General features: G+C 45.8%; 1 protein-coding gene across 1 annotated transcript in view; it reads left to right on the forward strand.

Annotated features, from left to right (window-relative positions):
• Positions 1-17915, forward strand: part of GLB1L2 (galactosidase beta 1 like 2) — a 77927-nt gene extending 60012 nt beyond the window's left edge. Inside the window, exons 15-19 of the mRNA XM_061593009.1 lie at positions 1076-1154; positions 4012-4099; positions 11867-11981; positions 13230-13346; positions 14650-17915. Coding sequence (XP_061448993.1) covers positions 1076-1154; positions 4012-4099; positions 11867-11981; positions 13230-13346; positions 14650-14736 — 486 coding nt within the window. The 3' untranslated portion in view covers positions 14737-17915. The remainder of the gene's footprint in view (positions 1-1075; positions 1155-4011; positions 4100-11866; positions 11982-13229; positions 13347-14649) is intronic.

Here is a 17915-nt window from a genome sequence, read left to right on the forward strand (position 1 = left end):
CAACTTTCTGACTTTACTGGAATATACCCTCTAGTAACTTTATTTAGGTTTGCAAGCTTAACCTTCAGCTCTAGTGGCAAAAGTTGCCTGTCACCTCTTAACATTGCCCCCAGAGACTAATTAGCTAGAAGTTTTCCTGATTTAATCTGCCGGTTAAACCCACTGAAGCTTGTTGCCCGAGTGTCTTAGATCTACACTGTCTGCTTCTGTGCCTCCTTGATTCCAGTTCCTAAGTGAAGACACATGCAATAGGGAAAGATCGCTGACAGTGCAGTCTGCAACCTTTGCAAGTGATGGAATGATTAATGTGTGTGTACCAACTCAGCTGTCAGTCTTGTCCTTCCCCTGCATTTTATACAGACCGCTTCCTTTTTCTTTTAAAAAGCATTGCATGGACACATTTCATTTGATTTAAAAAAATACAGGAAAGTTTGTTTCCCTCCCTTTCAAGTGCAAACCTGCTCCACAAGTAAGAGATGATATGAGCTTTTTTGGTGACGTTACGGTGACGAGCCAATCAGTGCAGTGCAAAGACAGCTTCAGGTTTACACTTGCAACTTTTTAGAGCAGGAGTGGGGACCTTTGGCCTTCTAGACGTTACTGAACTTCAACTCCCATCAGTCAGCTGCGTATGGCTAGGACTGATGGGAGTTCTAGTTCAGCCACATATGGAGAGCTGAAGGTTCTCCACACTTGTTTTAGAGCTTGGCTCCAGATTAGGGAAATAGTTGTGCTAGGGTAAAGACAGATGGAACATTTTTATATACTTAGGGCAAAGACATACGGAACATTCTTAGAGCAGTGAGCTTGCTCTGGAAGCACTGAGAGCAATCCAATATATCTTCACCCTAAGGGGCAGAGCAGCCATCTGCTGCAGTCACGTCGCTAGGATAAGTCAGTTGGCTTCTCTCCTTGCCCATATTTAGAATCATAGAATAGTAGAGTTCGAAGGGGCCTATAAGGCCATTGATTCCAACCCCCTGCTCAATGCAGGAATCCCAGCTTAAAGCATTTCTGCATCTTTCTGTGTCTGCCTTTTCTTGGATTCAGCACTGTCCTGACTTGTTCCTTACAGGGATACAGGGAACTCCGACTCCTAGTCGAGAACCGTGGACGAGTCAACTATGGGCGCAATCTGAACAATCAGCGGAAAGGTGGGGTGTGTTATTTTTTTCTCCTTGTTACTGTAATGCTAAGAATTCATGTTTCCAGCAGGTTGTTTGACAATGCATTTTTTCTTACAAAGAGTTAATAAGTAGAGCTCTGTCTTAACCCATGCTTAACCACCACTCCCAGGAGGCAGTCCCAGATTTTTGTGTCAAGAAAATTCCGTGACCTCTCCGAATGAAACACTTCATGCAGAGTTTCTGTTACTTTGCATAATTCTGTTTCTGCAAGTTGTGGGGAGCTGCAAGAAGTATTTCATACCCTGGCCCAAGCCACTGAAATCTTAATCTGCAACCTCTCTGGCTGCTGAGGATTCAGCAGGTATTGCCCATACACTTGTGAGTGTATCATCATAGTCATAAGGGTTAGCAACTTGTTTTTGTAAAAAAAAAGCTACCATCTTCGCAAGCTGAATTGTTTGCCTGCATTTTGCATCTTTTCTTCAGTCCCTCAGAATGCCAGCATACATCGACTCTCTTCATCTCTGAGAGTAGTGGGTACACTGCATTATTGTGGCTGGTGTGGTAGGTCACAATGATTTACAGACAGAGAAAAAGGCATGGCAGTTACGACACCCATCACCACAGTAGGTCTCTGTCCAATAGCAAGGGCTATGGAGTCTTTTTGCCATTCACCTCCTTCACTGGAGGTTTTTAAGCAGGGAGGTGGAATGGTCAATTTTGGGGTGGTGGTCTAGTAGTGGATTTTCTGCATTGGCAGGGGCTTGGACTAGATGTCCTTTGAGGACCCTTCCAGCTCTATGATCCTATGGATTTCTCTATCTAAAATACCAATAAAAGTAGCAGTTAAAATAAATGAACTTCCAGGAAGCCCACTCACCATGTTGACTCAAATGTAACCTGTACCCAGACACAAAAACAAATACGCAATAGAATTGACATTAGCACAGGCTACCAAAGACCATTAAACAGGACCAACTTCCTTGGCATCTAATGAATAACAAAGAAGGCACCAGGCAGATCTTTGATGGGAGGGAATTCCACAACCAGGTTGCGCCATGGCAGAAATGGTCCTTTGAGCAATCGTTGTGCGTTTAAAGCAATGGGTGCTACTTATTTCAGAACAACGTTAGTATTTTTGAAGCCCTGATTTGGCAGGCATGACACACTTGCTCTTTCATTGCTTTGCTTTCACCACCTTAACGCTTGGTCAGTTGCAGCTGGCTACGAAAACGGCAGCGTGGAAATCAGAGGGGAATGGCCAGCCGCAGAGAGCCCCTCGCTCAGGGAGTTTGGTACAGCCTGTGTTGCGGTGCCTGATTTGGTGTGAGCTAATGTGTGAGGTTGCTTGTGGTGCCTCTTGAGCATATTCCTTCCCCAAGTCTGCTTTAGGCACAAAGCCCCTTGGCTGGCTCTCCTCTCTCTTTTTGTGCACTTTTTTTTTTTGGTGATCATATTGGGGATCTAAAGTGGGGAAGATCCATTCTCACAGTAGAGCATTAGCCAACTGTGCTCAGGCTTTAAAAAGCAGGAAATGTTGAGAATCTTTCCCTCATTGCCGTAGATTTTTGTAAGCTATTTTTAAATTACTTATTCACTCAGACAGTTTATAGTCTGCTTTTCAATCCGGTTTGCACCCAAGCCCCCCCCCCTTGGGGGGAAGGGCCACTGGTGGAGCATCGGCCTTGCATGCAGAAAGTCCCAGGTTCAATTCCCAGCATCTCCAGGTAAGGCTGGGAGAGAATTCTCTCTGAAATCCTGGAGAGCCACTGCCAGTCAGTTTAGACAGTATTGGGCTAGATGGACCAAGGATCTGACTCAGTATAAGGCAACTTCCTATTGTTCCTTTTATTTGCCTCAGTTTCCCTACATGTGTTGTCATCCCTGGGTGTCTTCTGAGACATATATAGTCTGTAGAGTGATCTGGAGACTCCAGCAAGTGAGCAAGATACAGTTACAAAACTACCTCTTCATGGCAAAGGGGATTTGGACACATGTTTCTCGAACAGTTGCTTCTCACCTTTTGGAAGCAAAACAGTTTCTGTTTGAGAAGTGATACAGCAGCCCGCCAATTGAAGCACCACGGTGGTGGATCAGATCTCCCCACTGGGTCTGTTCAGCCCTTTGGGCTAAAGGAGCTCTTTGGACATCACCAGTGACATCACCATGAGAGGCAGCATGCTTCTGAAAACCAGTTGCCGGAAGCCTCAGGAGGGGAGAGTGTTCTTGCACTCGGGTCCTGCTTGCGGGCTTCCCCCAGGCACCTGGTTGGCCACTGTGAGAACAGGATGCTGGACTAGATGGGCCACTGGCCTGATCCAGCAGGCTCTTCTTATGTTCTTATGATTCATCGGGTTGGATCCAGCGAAGCGACTGCACGAGTGGGATGACTTCTGCTCACACAACAGAACCTCCTCTCCAAATTTGCTCCAGAGGATTGGGGGAATCCCCAGAGCAGATTTGGAGTGCTGCTCGCTGGGTGGGTGGGGAGGGGAAGGGCCGTTGTGCGAGCCAAAGTTGTTCCGCTCATGCAGTGACTTGGTTGGATACAACTCTGTGCTTTTCTTTTTCACATGTTTTGAGCCAGTTGCTCTGCTGCTTACAAGAGAGGCAAAACCCTGCGTACCAGTAGCTGAACTCAACACTCCAGCAATCATTCTCCAGGTGGGAAGAGTGAAAGAAGATGGGAGTTCAGCTCCCTTTGCTGTGTAGCTAACACTAAGTCTGGATCAAAAGAGCCTTCAAATGTGGCGCAAGACGCCTCTGAATCTTCAGTAACAGTGCGGGCCTTGAGGGCCGTCATTCTCCATTCCCTCTGGTTCCAGAGGCGATTCATCAGCCTTGCCACTGTGCAGCTCGACATTTACTCTTGTTTCTCTTGCAGGCTTAATTGGCAACATCTTTCTCAACAAAACCTCCTTGAGGAACTTCAAGATTTACAGCCTGGAGATGAAACCCAGCTTCATAGAAAGGTTTGTACAGTAATATTCACAACACAACACACACACACACATACACAGTTGTAGTTATTTGTTTTCCTATTCCCCTCATTTACAGCAATCTCATTTGGCAGAGGGACAAAACCTAGTTAGCAACTCCACCTGCCAGGCAAGCTGGCATCTGGCAAATGCCTCTTGCTTGCCCAGATGGAGGATGGAGAGACGTGTCTGAGCGGAGAAACTTCTGCCTTTTTTCGTGGCTGGAATGTAGCCTCCTCCGTATGGGGAAGAGTAACATCCTTTGCCCCACCCATTTCCCCCTCTGGCCTTGTCTACCGCTGGCATGTGTCCCCTGAAAGATTTCCCTTCAGGGGATGCAGCCCTTGGACTGAAAAGGGTTCCCCGCTCCTGCTGTAGGTCTTTCAAGGTAAAGACTTGCACCTTGATCTGTCAACATGTAGGAGAAGGACACAGTTGATACAGAACAGGTGGAATACAAGAGACCACCCTGTCAGCAGACATGCTTACTTCCTTCCTTCCTTCCTTCCTTCCTTCCTTCCTTCCTTCCTTCCTTCCTTCCTTCCTTCCTTCCTTCCTTCCTTCCTTCCTTCCTTCCTTCCTTCCTTCCTTCCTTCCTTCCTTCCTTCCTTCCTTCCTTCCTTCCTTCCTTCCTTCCTTCCTTCTGGCCAAAAGGCCCTCAAGGCAGCTTACAAGAAAAATACAAATACAGGAATACATCCATAAAACAATACAATTTACAAAATTAAATAAGAAATAACATTATTAAAAAACAGCGATTACAAAACCTCCAGTGAAAATATAGTGTGGTGCAGGCGCCTGGAGCGGCAGAAACATCTCAGGCTACCCCCCAACAAAGCTGTGGGTTGGTTCTCTCTCTTTCCTTCTATACTTGCAAGTCCGACACCTGCAACTGAACTTTTGATCAGCTTCACTGATGGCAAAATGTGAGTAAGCTTTCCCCAGCACCAGCCGGTCCCGCAGAAGCAGGGTGGGTCATGGCCTAGATGTCGTTCCCCATCCTGCCACCATAGTTGTAAATGGCGGTAGCCCCCCGCTTGGCAGCCGCATTGATCTGCTTGGAGAAGGTGCAGCCGCGTCCCACTGGATGAGGGCGAACCACGGCGTACCTGCGACATGATGCAGCTGCCTTTGCAGCAGCTGGAGCTTCAAGCATCTTGCAGGCCACATTGGTGTGCTGGTGTAGGCTTGTAAGTTGCGCAGGCTTAGCCGAGGAATCCCCCCTTTAAGAAGAGCCCCGATGAATCAGACCAAACACCTGTCTAGTCCCGCATCCTGCTTCCTCCAGATGCCTCCGTCGGGCAGGAAGGCAATAGCCTTCTCCCGGTGGTTGTCCCCCAACAACTGGGAATTCAGTGGGATGTTGCCTCTGAACCTGGAGGTTTCATATTGCCGGCATGGCTAACAGCCGTTAGTAAACTCCTCCTCCTTCATGTATTTATCTGTTAGCCCTTTTCCGAGCCGTCTAAGCCAGCCGTCATCATTGCTGCATTTTGTGGTGGCGGCACGGGAGGTATTTTATGTATTTATATATTTTTGTTTACATTTATATCTTGCCCTTCCACCCAAAGGCACCCAGGGTGGCAGAGATTTTGTGGTAGAGATGCCACAAGTTAATGATGCCTCGTGTGAAGAAGTCTGTTCTTTGAGTTTTAAGCTGAAATTCTCAGGGGGCTGAATACTGTACACAGACTTTGCCAGAAATAAGCCTGGCTGGTACAGGGGGAGTGGGGGGGCAAAGGAGGGGCTCTGGACTCCTCCTCTGCTGTACAGTGGCAGCCCGCCATCTGAAGATTCAGGCCTGTTCCCATTGAATTCAACCATTGCACTAGTCTTCCCTAAGCCGGTGCCCTCCAGAGGGCTTGGTCTCATCAACCCCCAAATCCTGCCAGTAGACCAGCTATGATTCCAGATCAAAGCTTTACGTTTTGCTTGACTTCAGAAAGACAGCTGGTTTCTGGGCGAAAATGCTGGGATTTAATTTTTTTTTTTTTTACCCTGGTAACTTTGGCAGCTGCGTCAGAAAAATCTTCAGGAAAGGGAGGTTTTGTTTTGTTTTACCTTACCAGACTGCGGCAGGATGTGTCTGGTTGCAGCTTTTGTTGTCATTTTGCTGTGGAGGAGCTTGTTTTCCCAGGGCCAGCTTCGTCAGCCTCCGCTCTGTTTGAGGTGTTCGCAGCCGCACATTCCCGGCAAAAAGTGTGAGAGGAGAGGGGATCGGGGTGTCGCACAGCAAGGAAAGCCAGATTCGCCAGTGGTGCGATCGCTTAATGGGTGCTGACTATTCGGAAAGGAAAATAAGAAGGTGAAAATCTCTGTGGGAGGCCACAGCATTGAAACACAGTTGTCCTGAACTTAGCTGAGATAATGCCGCCACTATTCCTGTGGCTGCCTGAGGCCAGTAATTCCCCTCTGACTCAATGGGGGCTTATTATTCCCACGTGGCTGGTGGCAGGCTTCAGGAAGACTTTGTGACATCTTGGCGCATCACATTTCCTTTCTAGTCTCCCTTGATCCTGCTTTTCATCAAGGGAGTCCTGCCTCGCATGTGCAAGATCCGCAGCGTTGGGGGCGGCATGTACATTCAGCAGGATCCAGCGGGAAAGCCTTTCCTGGATTTTGGCATGTTGGGAAGGAGGAATCTGTGCCTGCCTGTTGCCCTGTGCAAGCTCTCCGCTTGCAGAAAAACGAGCATGTCAACAGGAAGGATTCAGGCCAGTCGCCTCTCTGATATACTGATGTTCTGTGCGTAGCGAGGATTTATTTGTGAAGGGATGTTTAAATGTGCAATTGCTCACCGATAGCCTGAAGCGGAAAGCTAGGGGAAGCATTCATTTATTATGTTGGTGTCCTGTTCTTCCTCTGTTTTGCTTAGAACAGTGTCCATGTTTCCCTCCCACTTTTATCCTCACAGCAACTCTGTGAGGTAAGTCAGGCTAAGACAGAGTGGGCAACCTGTGGCTCTTTGGCTGCATGCATGCAGCCTTAATGTCAGAAGCACTCTGCAAGTGATCACATCAGACCTCTAGCAAGAGTAATCTTTCCCTCTTCCAGCCGACTAAGTGGGGAGGAAGGAGGGCGGGAGAGCGAGCAAGAAGGGAGGGTGGCAGAAAGCGAGATGGAAAAGGGATAGTTCTGCCCACTTATTATTATGGCTCTAGCCCCACTCACCATGAGCGTCGGCCCCACCCATTGCCTGCATGAGCTCCTCTCCACAGATTACTGACAAGGGAACACACCTCTCAGTAGAAAAAGGCTGTCTGCCTTTGGGCTAAGAGAGAGTGACTGGCCAAAGGCCACCCATGGCTGAGGGGAGATTTGTACCTGGTTCTAGGTCAGCACTGCACCACACTGGCTTTACCTCCCTGTTCTTTGAAATGCATAAAATGGTCTTTGGCGCACAACAAAACTGCATTTAATAGACAGGGAAAAATTGTTTTTGTTCGGCTTTAAAAATCCAGGCATACTTTTCAGAACACTTCATTTGCTAAAAAGCAAGTGGCATCTCTCCTCCAAGGACTTTTATTTTGTATGAAATACATATATATTGATGGTGTCTGTGGCAAAAGAAATACTGTATATAAATGAATCAGAGAGAGGGAGAGAACGTATTGATATTTTAAATGCTGTACTGCAGACTGGGTGAATTTCTGACCAGTTTGTATTGCATAATATATAACAGTTTGTATTGCTTTCTACAGCCTTTGCCAACCAAGTGCCCTCCAGATGTTTTAAACTACAGCTTGCATCAGCCCTAGCCTTCACCTGTGCGGGCTGGGGCTGATGGGCGCTGTAGTCAAAGACCTGGTCCTTAGAGAGTAGTGATGACTGTCCTTCCCAAAAAATAGCTCTCTCCAAAGAAGCAGAAAGGTTTCCTCCAGCCCGTGTGGGTCACATAGAGATGACAGTGCCCAAGACCCTGTTCTCTTCTGCCCTCCACAGTTACACTAGGTGACACATTTGCAATTTCCAACCTGTTTGTCTTGCAAACGTGCAGGGGAGAGACGAGATTCTGCTGAGCCAGCGATCTCTCCCCTCTAGCAGCATCTCCCAGTTTACCAGCGCAGCAGCCTTGGCATATCCAGGGAGAAGCCCTTTATTGGATTAGGGCCCTGCTGTTTGTTACATGTCTGCCACCTCTGGGCATGTGTGGGGCCTTTTAATAAGAAAAATATACACAGCCCCGGAGAACTGAAATGAATTAGATGAAATGTGAAGTGACATTTCCCCAGCCCTCCAAAGAAACGCAGCCTCCTCGTGTTTCTTGTTTTCTCATGGATGGGGTTGCTGGTTGGGAATTGCGGGGAGGGAGGAAGAATCGTCTCTTTTTTTTTTTTCAAGAACGCTTATCCCTTGAACGGTGGCACTGGGGCTTCTCCATAAATCCCCAGGGCGTCCTATCGATAGCATCATTCCAACCAAGGTGGTAACCCATAGATTTGAGCAGAAGGGGATCAGAAATGTGAGAAGACTCACAGTGCTGAATAAGCTGGCAAGGCCTGTATCATTTCCTCAGAAGAGCAATTCAATCTAATAAATAAGTCTTAGTAGACAACTGATCCAAGTTATGACAGTATGTAATCAATTAGGTAATCTTTTAGTAATTACCTTAGAGAGAGGAGGTGTTATAATTATTTCTGCCATTTCCTTATTCTCGTAGAACACTTTTACATATAACCATACAACAGGCCTGAATTGCTCCACTACAGTGTATGAGATCAGTTAAAATAAGTTACAATGGCAAGTAGGTGGTCAGGAAATAGCTGTGGTCACTCCTGATTTTCCCTCTGCCAGCATGATACAAATGTAGCCAGAGGAACCACTGTGGTTGAGCCAATTTATTTATTCATTCATTCATTTATTCATTCATTCATTCATTCATTCATTCATTCATTCATTTATTATTTGATTTATATCCCACCCTTCCTCCCAGCAGGAACCCAGGGCGGCAAACATTTTGGACATTTTGCATTTCCTTTTAAAAATATGTTTTAATACAAAGTTACCCTATGATTTTCTGCATTGTCCATGGAAAAATAGGTTGGCATCCCAGTTGTTGTTACTCCTACTGTCAAACTGTGAACAACTAGCACTATTATGAAACTTTTGCCAGTAATTTTCTGCAAAAAGTAGATTGAAATATTAGAATATGAATGCAGATCATTGTGAAATGTGATTTTAATGTTCACAGGGATGGAGTGTGTTTTTAGCTATATTTAGTTCTATCTGTATTTAATCTCACATATTTGAGCTATGAAAAAACGGTTTTTGTATTTTTAATTCTTTTGAAATATATTACAATAAAGGTTTGTTGAAAATTAAAAAAGAAAAATGAGAGAAGTAAAAATAAAAAGGGGGGGTTATTTCCCCAGGATACATAGAATAAGATTAATATTCCTTGTGAATGGCGGGGGGGGATCATTTTCCATATCTGTCCTGCTCGGCTATTTCAACAGTGCCTACAAATTCTAGCATAGGCTGTGCACACACCATACATTTAAAGCTCATCGAAAGCATGTTCCTCTCTCTCCAAAGAATCCTGGGAACTGTAACTTGCTAAGGATGCTGGGAATCATAGCTCTCTGAGGGATAAACTATAGTTCTCAGGATTCTTTGTGGCAGGGTTGGAAATGTGTTTTAAACGTATGGTGTGTTTGCAGGTGAAATTTGAGAGGGCCATCCTCCTTGGATGCAGGTGGCATGGAATGGTGCGTCACGGAAAGGCAAGTTGTAAAGGCCTTCACTGAACAGCTGTCCTGTGCCTTTTACTCTGTGATTAGTCCTTGCTGCAGGAGGCTCTTGCAACAGAAGCAGCAAGGGGAACCGGCAGCAGACATGTTGCAGAGCATTCCTAGCTCCTAAAAATAGTGCTCCTGTCCAGGGTTCCAGCCAGCTTGGAATAGGAGCCTTCTAGTCCTATTCAAGCCTCATGGTGGAGGGGTTCGTGTTGTTCTCCTCACCCTCCCATCACTCTCCTTGGAGACTTTGTCTTGCTGCATTAATAGGGTCCGGTAGCAAGTGATGGGGAAGACATCTGCTAGAAACCCTAGAGATCTGCTGCCAGTCAGAGTGAACAATAATGGTATATATGGACACATACGCTAACCTGGTATAAGAAGGTCTCCTATGTTCCTATAGCACTGGAGGGCTCAGGTTTGAGACGACCAACCTCAAACATTAGGATTTTTTAGCTGTGTCGCTGGGGCCCTTTTTCCATTCCACCTTCCTGAAACTTCCCTGTACAATGCAAGGAAGACAGATTTTTAACCTCATGGAAGACATCCTTCATCCCTAATCCCCTGCCCGTGGAAATATAGGGTAGAGACTCACTGTTCTGCCATTTCCAGTGCTTCCCCTTCTCTCTTCTGAAAACAGAGACACACGACATTAGTCAAACTCTACTCCCATTTTACTGTAAAACCTGGCGGGGATCAGCTTGAGGTTTTGTTTTTTCTCCAATTGTACTGGCTTAGGTCCTGCCTATCTGTCAGACCGTATCTTCCTATATGAGCCTGCCTGGGCCCTGAGATCCTCAGGAGAGGCCCTTCTCTCAATACCTATGTCCTCACGACTAGTGAGGACGCGAGATAGGGCCTTTTCGGTGGCTGCCCCAAGGCTTTGGAACTCCCTTCCTAGGAAAGCAAGAACGACCCCCTCCTTGCAGTCCTTCCGGCGGCAAGCAAAGACTTTTTTATTTCAACAAGCCTTTGCAACTGAAAGCTGTTAAGGACAGGACTTGAAGGGTGCTGCATTGCTAATATTTTAAACTGAGTTTGAATTATTTTAACTGTATGTATGAATGGTTTTAATACTGTAAATTGTTTAATTCGATTTTCATCTAGACTTTTGTATGTTTTTAATTATATGTGTGCTTTTATCTGGAAGCCGCCGTGAGTTCCAGTTTTGGAAAAAGGGCGGGGTAAAAATAATGTTAATAAATAAATACATAAATACTTTAAATGGATTTTGCAGCCGATCAACCTGTTGCCCCTCCAGGTGTGGCCAATGGACACCCTTTGCTGTAGGCATCTCGTGTGATCGCAGCCATAGTTTAAGCTGTTAGGAGCTTGATCCAGCCAATTCCTGAGTCTCTCCCCATCTCTGCCTCCCCCTCGTTTGGTCAAATTTTTGTCAAAGAACAAGACTCCACACAGCCCGGCAGCTCAAAGGCACTTGACAAGGCTGCTGAGGGTACACAAAATAATTAATTGACAAGCTTCCACACTTCTCTGTAACGGGAGCCCCCCGAGTATATAGAAACCACTCCCTTGTTTTTTGGATGGCCCTGTTCTACTTCCAACCTGATTGGCACTCAACCATCTAAGTTTGCAAGGATTTCTTGCTGTTGAGAGCCAAACGAGGGCCAGTTTACACAACTTTGGCATATGGGGGAAAGGCCATACCTCCATGGCCAAGCATCTCCCTTGCATGCAGAAGGTCCCAGGTTCAATCCCCAACATCTCCAGGTAGGACTAGGAGAGAACCCTGCTTGAAATCCTGGAGAGCCCCTGCCAGTCAGTTGTTGGCAATACTGAGCTAGATGGACCAATGGTCAGGGAGGGGGGCCAGACTTCCAAATATCATTCAACAGATGGCTGGATCTTAGCTTCTAAAAGCACCCACAGGGCAAAATTGCCATTATGTAAGGCTCTCACTGCATCAAAACTGGTCGCTGGCGTTCGCTCTCCTGGAGATCACTGATCATCTTGGGCGAGGAGAGCAGCTGCTTCTCTCTTCTTAGTATTTTCTCTCTCCCCACAGTCTCCGTGGGGCCTCCCCTTGGAGTGCCGTCCCTGACAGCGCAATGGGCCCGGCATTCTTCCGAGGGACCCTGGAGGTGCAACACATGCCTCAGGACACTTTCTTGAAGCTTGAGGTAGGCTGGTGATTGTTTTTCAGAGGTGTTAAGAAGAGATGCGAGAGTTAAGAGCCTTTGTCGATGAGCCAGAAGTAGGGATGGAAGAATCTGTCAGTTCCAGTTCTCATTTTCCCAGTTCTAAATGCAGCTCTCCACATTTCTGCAGCAATTTGCAATATTTTTTTTTTCAATACTCAGGAAAATTCTTCAACATTTTAGGACGAATTTGTCCTAAAAAACACATTTTTGTTGGCACTTCTGACAAATGAACACATTTTGTCAAGCAATTTCTCCTAATATAATGTATTTTTGCATATTATGTTTGTTAGTACATTCATTGTAATGCACTTTCCCCTAGTATATGCATTTTTATAACCACTGTTTGGTTAGAGAACTGTTTGCAAAACTTGGATAAGTATGAATTTTGAAGGATGGCTGTGGTTCTCATATTGTTTCAGGAAGTATGAATTTGATAGGTTTGCCCTGAAATGCAAACAGAAACAAATTTTGCCCCTGTCCCAAGCCAGAGGGCAGGTCACAGCCTCATTTTAGACACATTCTCCTTGGCAGCGAGAATTATGTATCCATCACAGCTGGAGATTTGCAAAACCTGTTGCTTTAGTTCAGCGTATATTGTCGCCTTCCCCCACACTGTTGTCACGCTTAGAAAATCTTTGTGATGCACTTCTAAGCCGTTATTCGGCATTGATATGAACATTATTAGCTGCAGTTGGATTGTACATCATGACCCTCATTCCAAAGAACAGACAGTGCTATCATTCACAACTGAATCTGTTGTGCATCCCATGTGAAATCATTGTATTAGTACATCAGCTTGTGTGACCAGTCACTACTTTTTTGGGGGGGTGAGTGGGGGCGCATGGAGAATCTGACATTCACATTCTATACTTTAAGTCACTATTTTTTCTCTACAGTAAAATTAAAAAAAATCTAGTTTTTGATTTCTTACGATTTGGTGATAAATCTTCCAAAAACGACAGCTTTCCTAGGACACCTTTCTGAAACATGAATATGCATTTTTGTTTAGTTTTGCCATGGGAATTGAAATGCATGGCACCAGTCACACCCAAAGTGGACTTGATACTTGGCTGGGCCTTGTAAGCATCATGGTTAACAATATTATAGTAGACCCCTTGCTCAGCATGGCGTCAGAACTGGAGAAGGATGTGGTAACAATTCTCTGCCATCTGCCGTAGCTGCATGGTGGAATGCCTAGATATTGCTGACCCATCTCTTATTTCCCAGGGCTGGGAAAAGGGCGTTGTCTTTGTCAACGGACAGAACCTCGGTCGCTACTGGAAAATTGGTCCTCAAGGAACACTCTACCTCCCAGCCACATGGCTCCAGCAAGGCCACAATGAGGTGAGTTGTGGAAAACGTAAGGTTGTATCCAGTCCTAGATCTACTCAGAGTAGACCAAAGCACTTGTGCAACAAAACTTCCCCCCTCTTCTCCCCTCCCACAAATCTGCTCTAGAAGGCTGAGGGAACACCCAGAACAAATTTAGGGGGAGGAGGGGGAAGTTCTGTTGCACAAGCGTAAATCCTTGCGGTAACTAATTACTTAGTGCTACCTTGGATCAAAATTATTAAAATAAATGGACACGACTAACTTATATCCATTCATTTAAGCGGGTATACTCTGAGGAATTTAGTTGACTATGATCCATACTTTCCTTCTTTGTATCTGCCTAAATATAGCCACCAGCCCAAAAGGACTGAACCTTAACAGAATCCAGGGCTAGCCAATGGTCTACTCTCCAGATGTTGTTGGACAAGAATGGCTGATGGTCAGAGATTATGGGTTGTATTCAACTAAGTCCTACTCAGAGTAGATCCATTGAAATAAACGAACCTAAGCAAGTCATGTCCAATAACTTCAGTGGGCCTACTCTGAGTAGGAGTAGCATTGAATACCATCCTATTTATTTATTTAGCAAGATTTATATACTACTTAATCGAAAAATATCTCTGGGCAGTTTACATAAAATTGTATAAAATATTCATTTGAAATAGCAATAAAAGCAGTCATAATAAAATTATCAAAATATAGATAAAATCAACATTTTTAAAAACAGATGTGCATAATAAAATTACATGTTTGGGTAGGCTTGGCTAAACAAAAAAAAGTATTTGGGCCAGCACTGAAAACTGTTATGGGAGTTGTTGTGCAGCAACATCTGGATGGCACCATGTTGGCTGCTCCTGACATAAGCTATGCATGTTCCAGGTGAATTTCAGCACTTCCTGGTTAAGGAAGCACAGAAACCTGAGTTATATCCACAAAAGTGTCTAATGTAGTTTTCCTTCTATATATGTGATCAGTGCTATAGAGACACTGACTCCCTCTCTAGAAAACCCTAGGATGATTGCTTCCAGGGTGTGGGTGGAGTTTGGCCAGTGAAGGCTTGCACGGAATTGTGGGAGGAGGAGAACCCTGGCCTGCCCTCACCATGACTTCACTGTCCCTGATCTTTCTTGTGAAGGGGATGTGATAGTGAACATAGTGAGTATATGAACTGCGCAGAAGTATTCTACTTTTTAATAACCTCTGCAGATAAGCCTTTCATTTGTTTGCTGGTCTTTGTATGAATGCAGAGTCAAGGGGTGAATGGGCAGGGAACATATTCTGTTATTTGTGCAAAGCTATTCCTTTTCTTCCCCAGATCATTATTTTTGAAGAGCGTGCAGCTGGGCGGATCATCCAGTCCACAGACTTGCCTTTCCTTGGCCGGAGCCAATATGTGGGCTGAGCCGGGGTGAGGGGGAGGCTCTCCCTGGCTGCTCCACTCCACCCAACTGGTTCATTTTGAGCATTGGTTTGAGGGTGTGCTTTTGAAATGAATTTGGGGTGGGGGAGTCCAGGGTCTTCCTCTTCTAGATCCTTGTGAAAGGTGTTCCCCCCCATCATTTCCAGGGTGTGAGTGGAGTTTGGTTGCTGAATGCTCACCTTGTCAATGAATTAAGGAGGCTAACTTTGAATACTGGAAGTGGGAAGGAAATCCAAAATGCCTAGGAATCCTTTCCTAAGAGGACTTCAACTCTTCTGACTGTTCTCTTGCCTCAGCTGTGACAAAAGATGCTGAGAATCTGACACGGAACTGAATTGTGCAAGGCCTGTCAGGGATCTACTGGATTTAAGAAGCTGATCTCAAAGCAAGTTGAGTCAGACATCTTCTTGTTCTCTTTGGTGCCGAAGTCTGGATACACTAGGCTTCTCAGACAATGGAAGACCTCCTCACTGTGAAGAAAAGGGAATCTTTCTTCATTATTCCCAGTTTGGTCCAGTTTGGTGCCCAGTTTGGTGATTTGGCTGGGCGGGACTGAAATTTTATCATTTTTGCATTAATCTAAGAGTTCAAACCCCGGAATCTTTATTGGTACCCAAAGAGCCACTTTAGGTTGTGTCATTTAAACGCCAACCACTGGTGGGGAGATCCATGCGAGCTGTATGGAAATGGGAGGTGGGTTTGTATGTTTGTAGATGTGCTTCAAGCAGAAAGTGCATAAAACTCTTGCCAGTGGGAGGTGGCAGAGTGGAATGCTTAATGTTATTGCTGAATCGGTTCCCACATCGAGTGTTGCCATTGAACTGTGAGCCTCCACAGCCCTGCCACAAGTTCCTGCAACCACTGGCAAGTGTAGGGGTGGAGACTTCTTCTTTGCACTTAGCTGCTGGCATCGCTTTAGGAACACAACACGGTGTCATTGCCATGGGGGAGACTCCTTGCAATGATGAACGTAACTCAAGCAGCAGTCCTTGCAGAGCCCAAAGAGGAGAGGAGAGGAAATGGGGGTGGGGAGCCCTTTAGGAAACAGATGCACCCAATAAAATGAAAGGCCACACATGGAATCCTGAGGACCAGGGTGGGGATCCTATAGTTGTTTGAATTCTCTGCACATGGGATTTGTCTCAACTGTGGCCCTTCCAGAGGCAGCTATGAGGAACTGAGGAGCCCATCTACACACCATGCAGATCAAGGGTGGTAGAATTCTGTGTGTGTGCGTTCGTGCGCGCCATATTTTTGAATGCCCTCCTTGCATGTAGTTAACTAGGATAGCAGGGAGAAGCTAGCTTAGCCGTTCTCTCTTTACTACATCACGGAAGTTTATTGTGTAGGGAAGCATTCAGAAATGCTACCACCAGCACCACCCCGGGCACAGCATGGAGTGGTGCTGTCCAGAATTCTACTATCTCCTGCTGCAGGGATGGGAAAAAGCTGTGACCCGCCTGACATTGCTGGACTGCAGCTGCCATCATCCTTGATCATTGGCCATGCTGACGGCCCGATGGGAGTTGGAGTCCCAGCAACGTGTGGAAGGCCACAGCTTCCCCCTCCCTGTCATATCACACAAGCTGCAGATGGGCTCTGTCTTCTGCCTAGTCCTCGGGCTCCTCTCCCTACAAGCAGGGGGTGAGAGCCTGTGTTTCCTTGCAAGCAAAATGCCACTCTAGCTCCTGTCGCCGCCAGTGCAACTGCAGCAGCATCGAACAGCTGGAGAGCCAGCTTGACAGAGGAAACGCTGCTGCGTTTGTTTCCAAATGGTTAGTTCAAGAAGGCAATGCAGGGGAAGAGGCAGCCTGCATTTTGCAGCTGGAACACCAACTTTCAATGTTCACTGGCCCCCCTTTTTTAAAAAAAAATAGGTAATTGGTAAAGGAAGAGGAAGAATCTGGAAAGGTGCAAGGGATCATCTGCACTCTCTATCTGAGCTCTGCTTCTCTCTGCCCCGTCCCTTCAGAATCACCCAGTGGCTTCTCAGTTTCCCTTCCAGGGTTTATTTACAAACTTTTGCTGTATTACAAATGCTTGTGACCCCCAGAAACTTAATTGTGCCCGTTAGGGGAATATTCCCTTCTTCTCCTGCTCAAATAACATTTCCAAGTCCTCTCACTGCTAGTCTGCAGCCATCTGTATTTTGCAAGCTGCCTCTCTCCGGCCTTTTGTTTAAAGTAAGGAGCAGGGGAGGGAATTTGGCCCCTGACCTTCCAGCTTCTTCTTAAGAAAAATGGAATTTGGCTCCCGATCTTCCAGCTGCTGCTTGGGTTGGCCATTTGGAAAGTCATTCCCAGCCTGGCTCTGCTTCACTTCTTAAGCATAACCACCCCAGCGACCGCAGGCGTGAGAGATGTCAAGGGGCTCCTGGCTGTTAAAAACCATACGTGATTTTTATTTAAGAAATTAAATACAGTTGAATTAAAATTTGAGAACAGACAAGAGTGCAGCTGTAAAAATAGAACAACAAACGACAAAAACCCTACACACCCTCCATCTTCATCTGGTCCATGTGCTGCAGACTCAAAGCACCAACCACCGCCGACTCAGCCCTCAGAGCCAGCGTGCTCCTATTGCATCCATGACAAAGGCCCTGAGACCGTCTGTCAACAAAGAATGACTTTGCAAGAAAGAAAAGAAAAAGAATGGGAGTTTCTTGGGACGCGCGTCCTATTGATTGATTGATTTTCTCCATGATTTGCTGCAATCTGGCAGGGTTATTGTTTTCATAAACAAAACAGGTACATGCAAATCGGAGGGGACGGCTGTCGGAAACAACTCTTGCATTGTAGAAACAGAAAACGTTTAAAACAACATTATTAAATAAATACCTCTCAATTTCTCCTCCCCTTTTTATAAGCTAGGTCTGAGCTGTGTTTTTGAAGGCTGGGGAGGCTCCTGCTCGTCACAGAGGAAAAGCCTGCACGAGAGGGTCTCCTGGAAGCTCAAGTTTTGTTACTATCACGTTCTGAATTTTAGTCAAATATGTTTTCCTTCCCCTCAAACAACGGGGGGGAAAAAGCAATGGCAGAGTTTTTCATAGTTTGAAACAAAAGAGCCTTATTAGTTTACAGGCTTGTTCGTTACCGTTTTTCTCAGTTGGTTGTTTTGATAAATAGTGCCATAAATGAAAAATAAAATGAAATAAAATTGGC

Source organism: Rhineura floridana, chromosome 12, assembly GCF_030035675.1.
Source record: "Rhineura floridana isolate rRhiFlo1 chromosome 12, rRhiFlo1.hap2, whole genome shotgun sequence".
Classification (NCBI taxonomy): domain Eukaryota; kingdom Metazoa; phylum Chordata; class Lepidosauria; order Squamata; family Rhineuridae; genus Rhineura; species Rhineura floridana.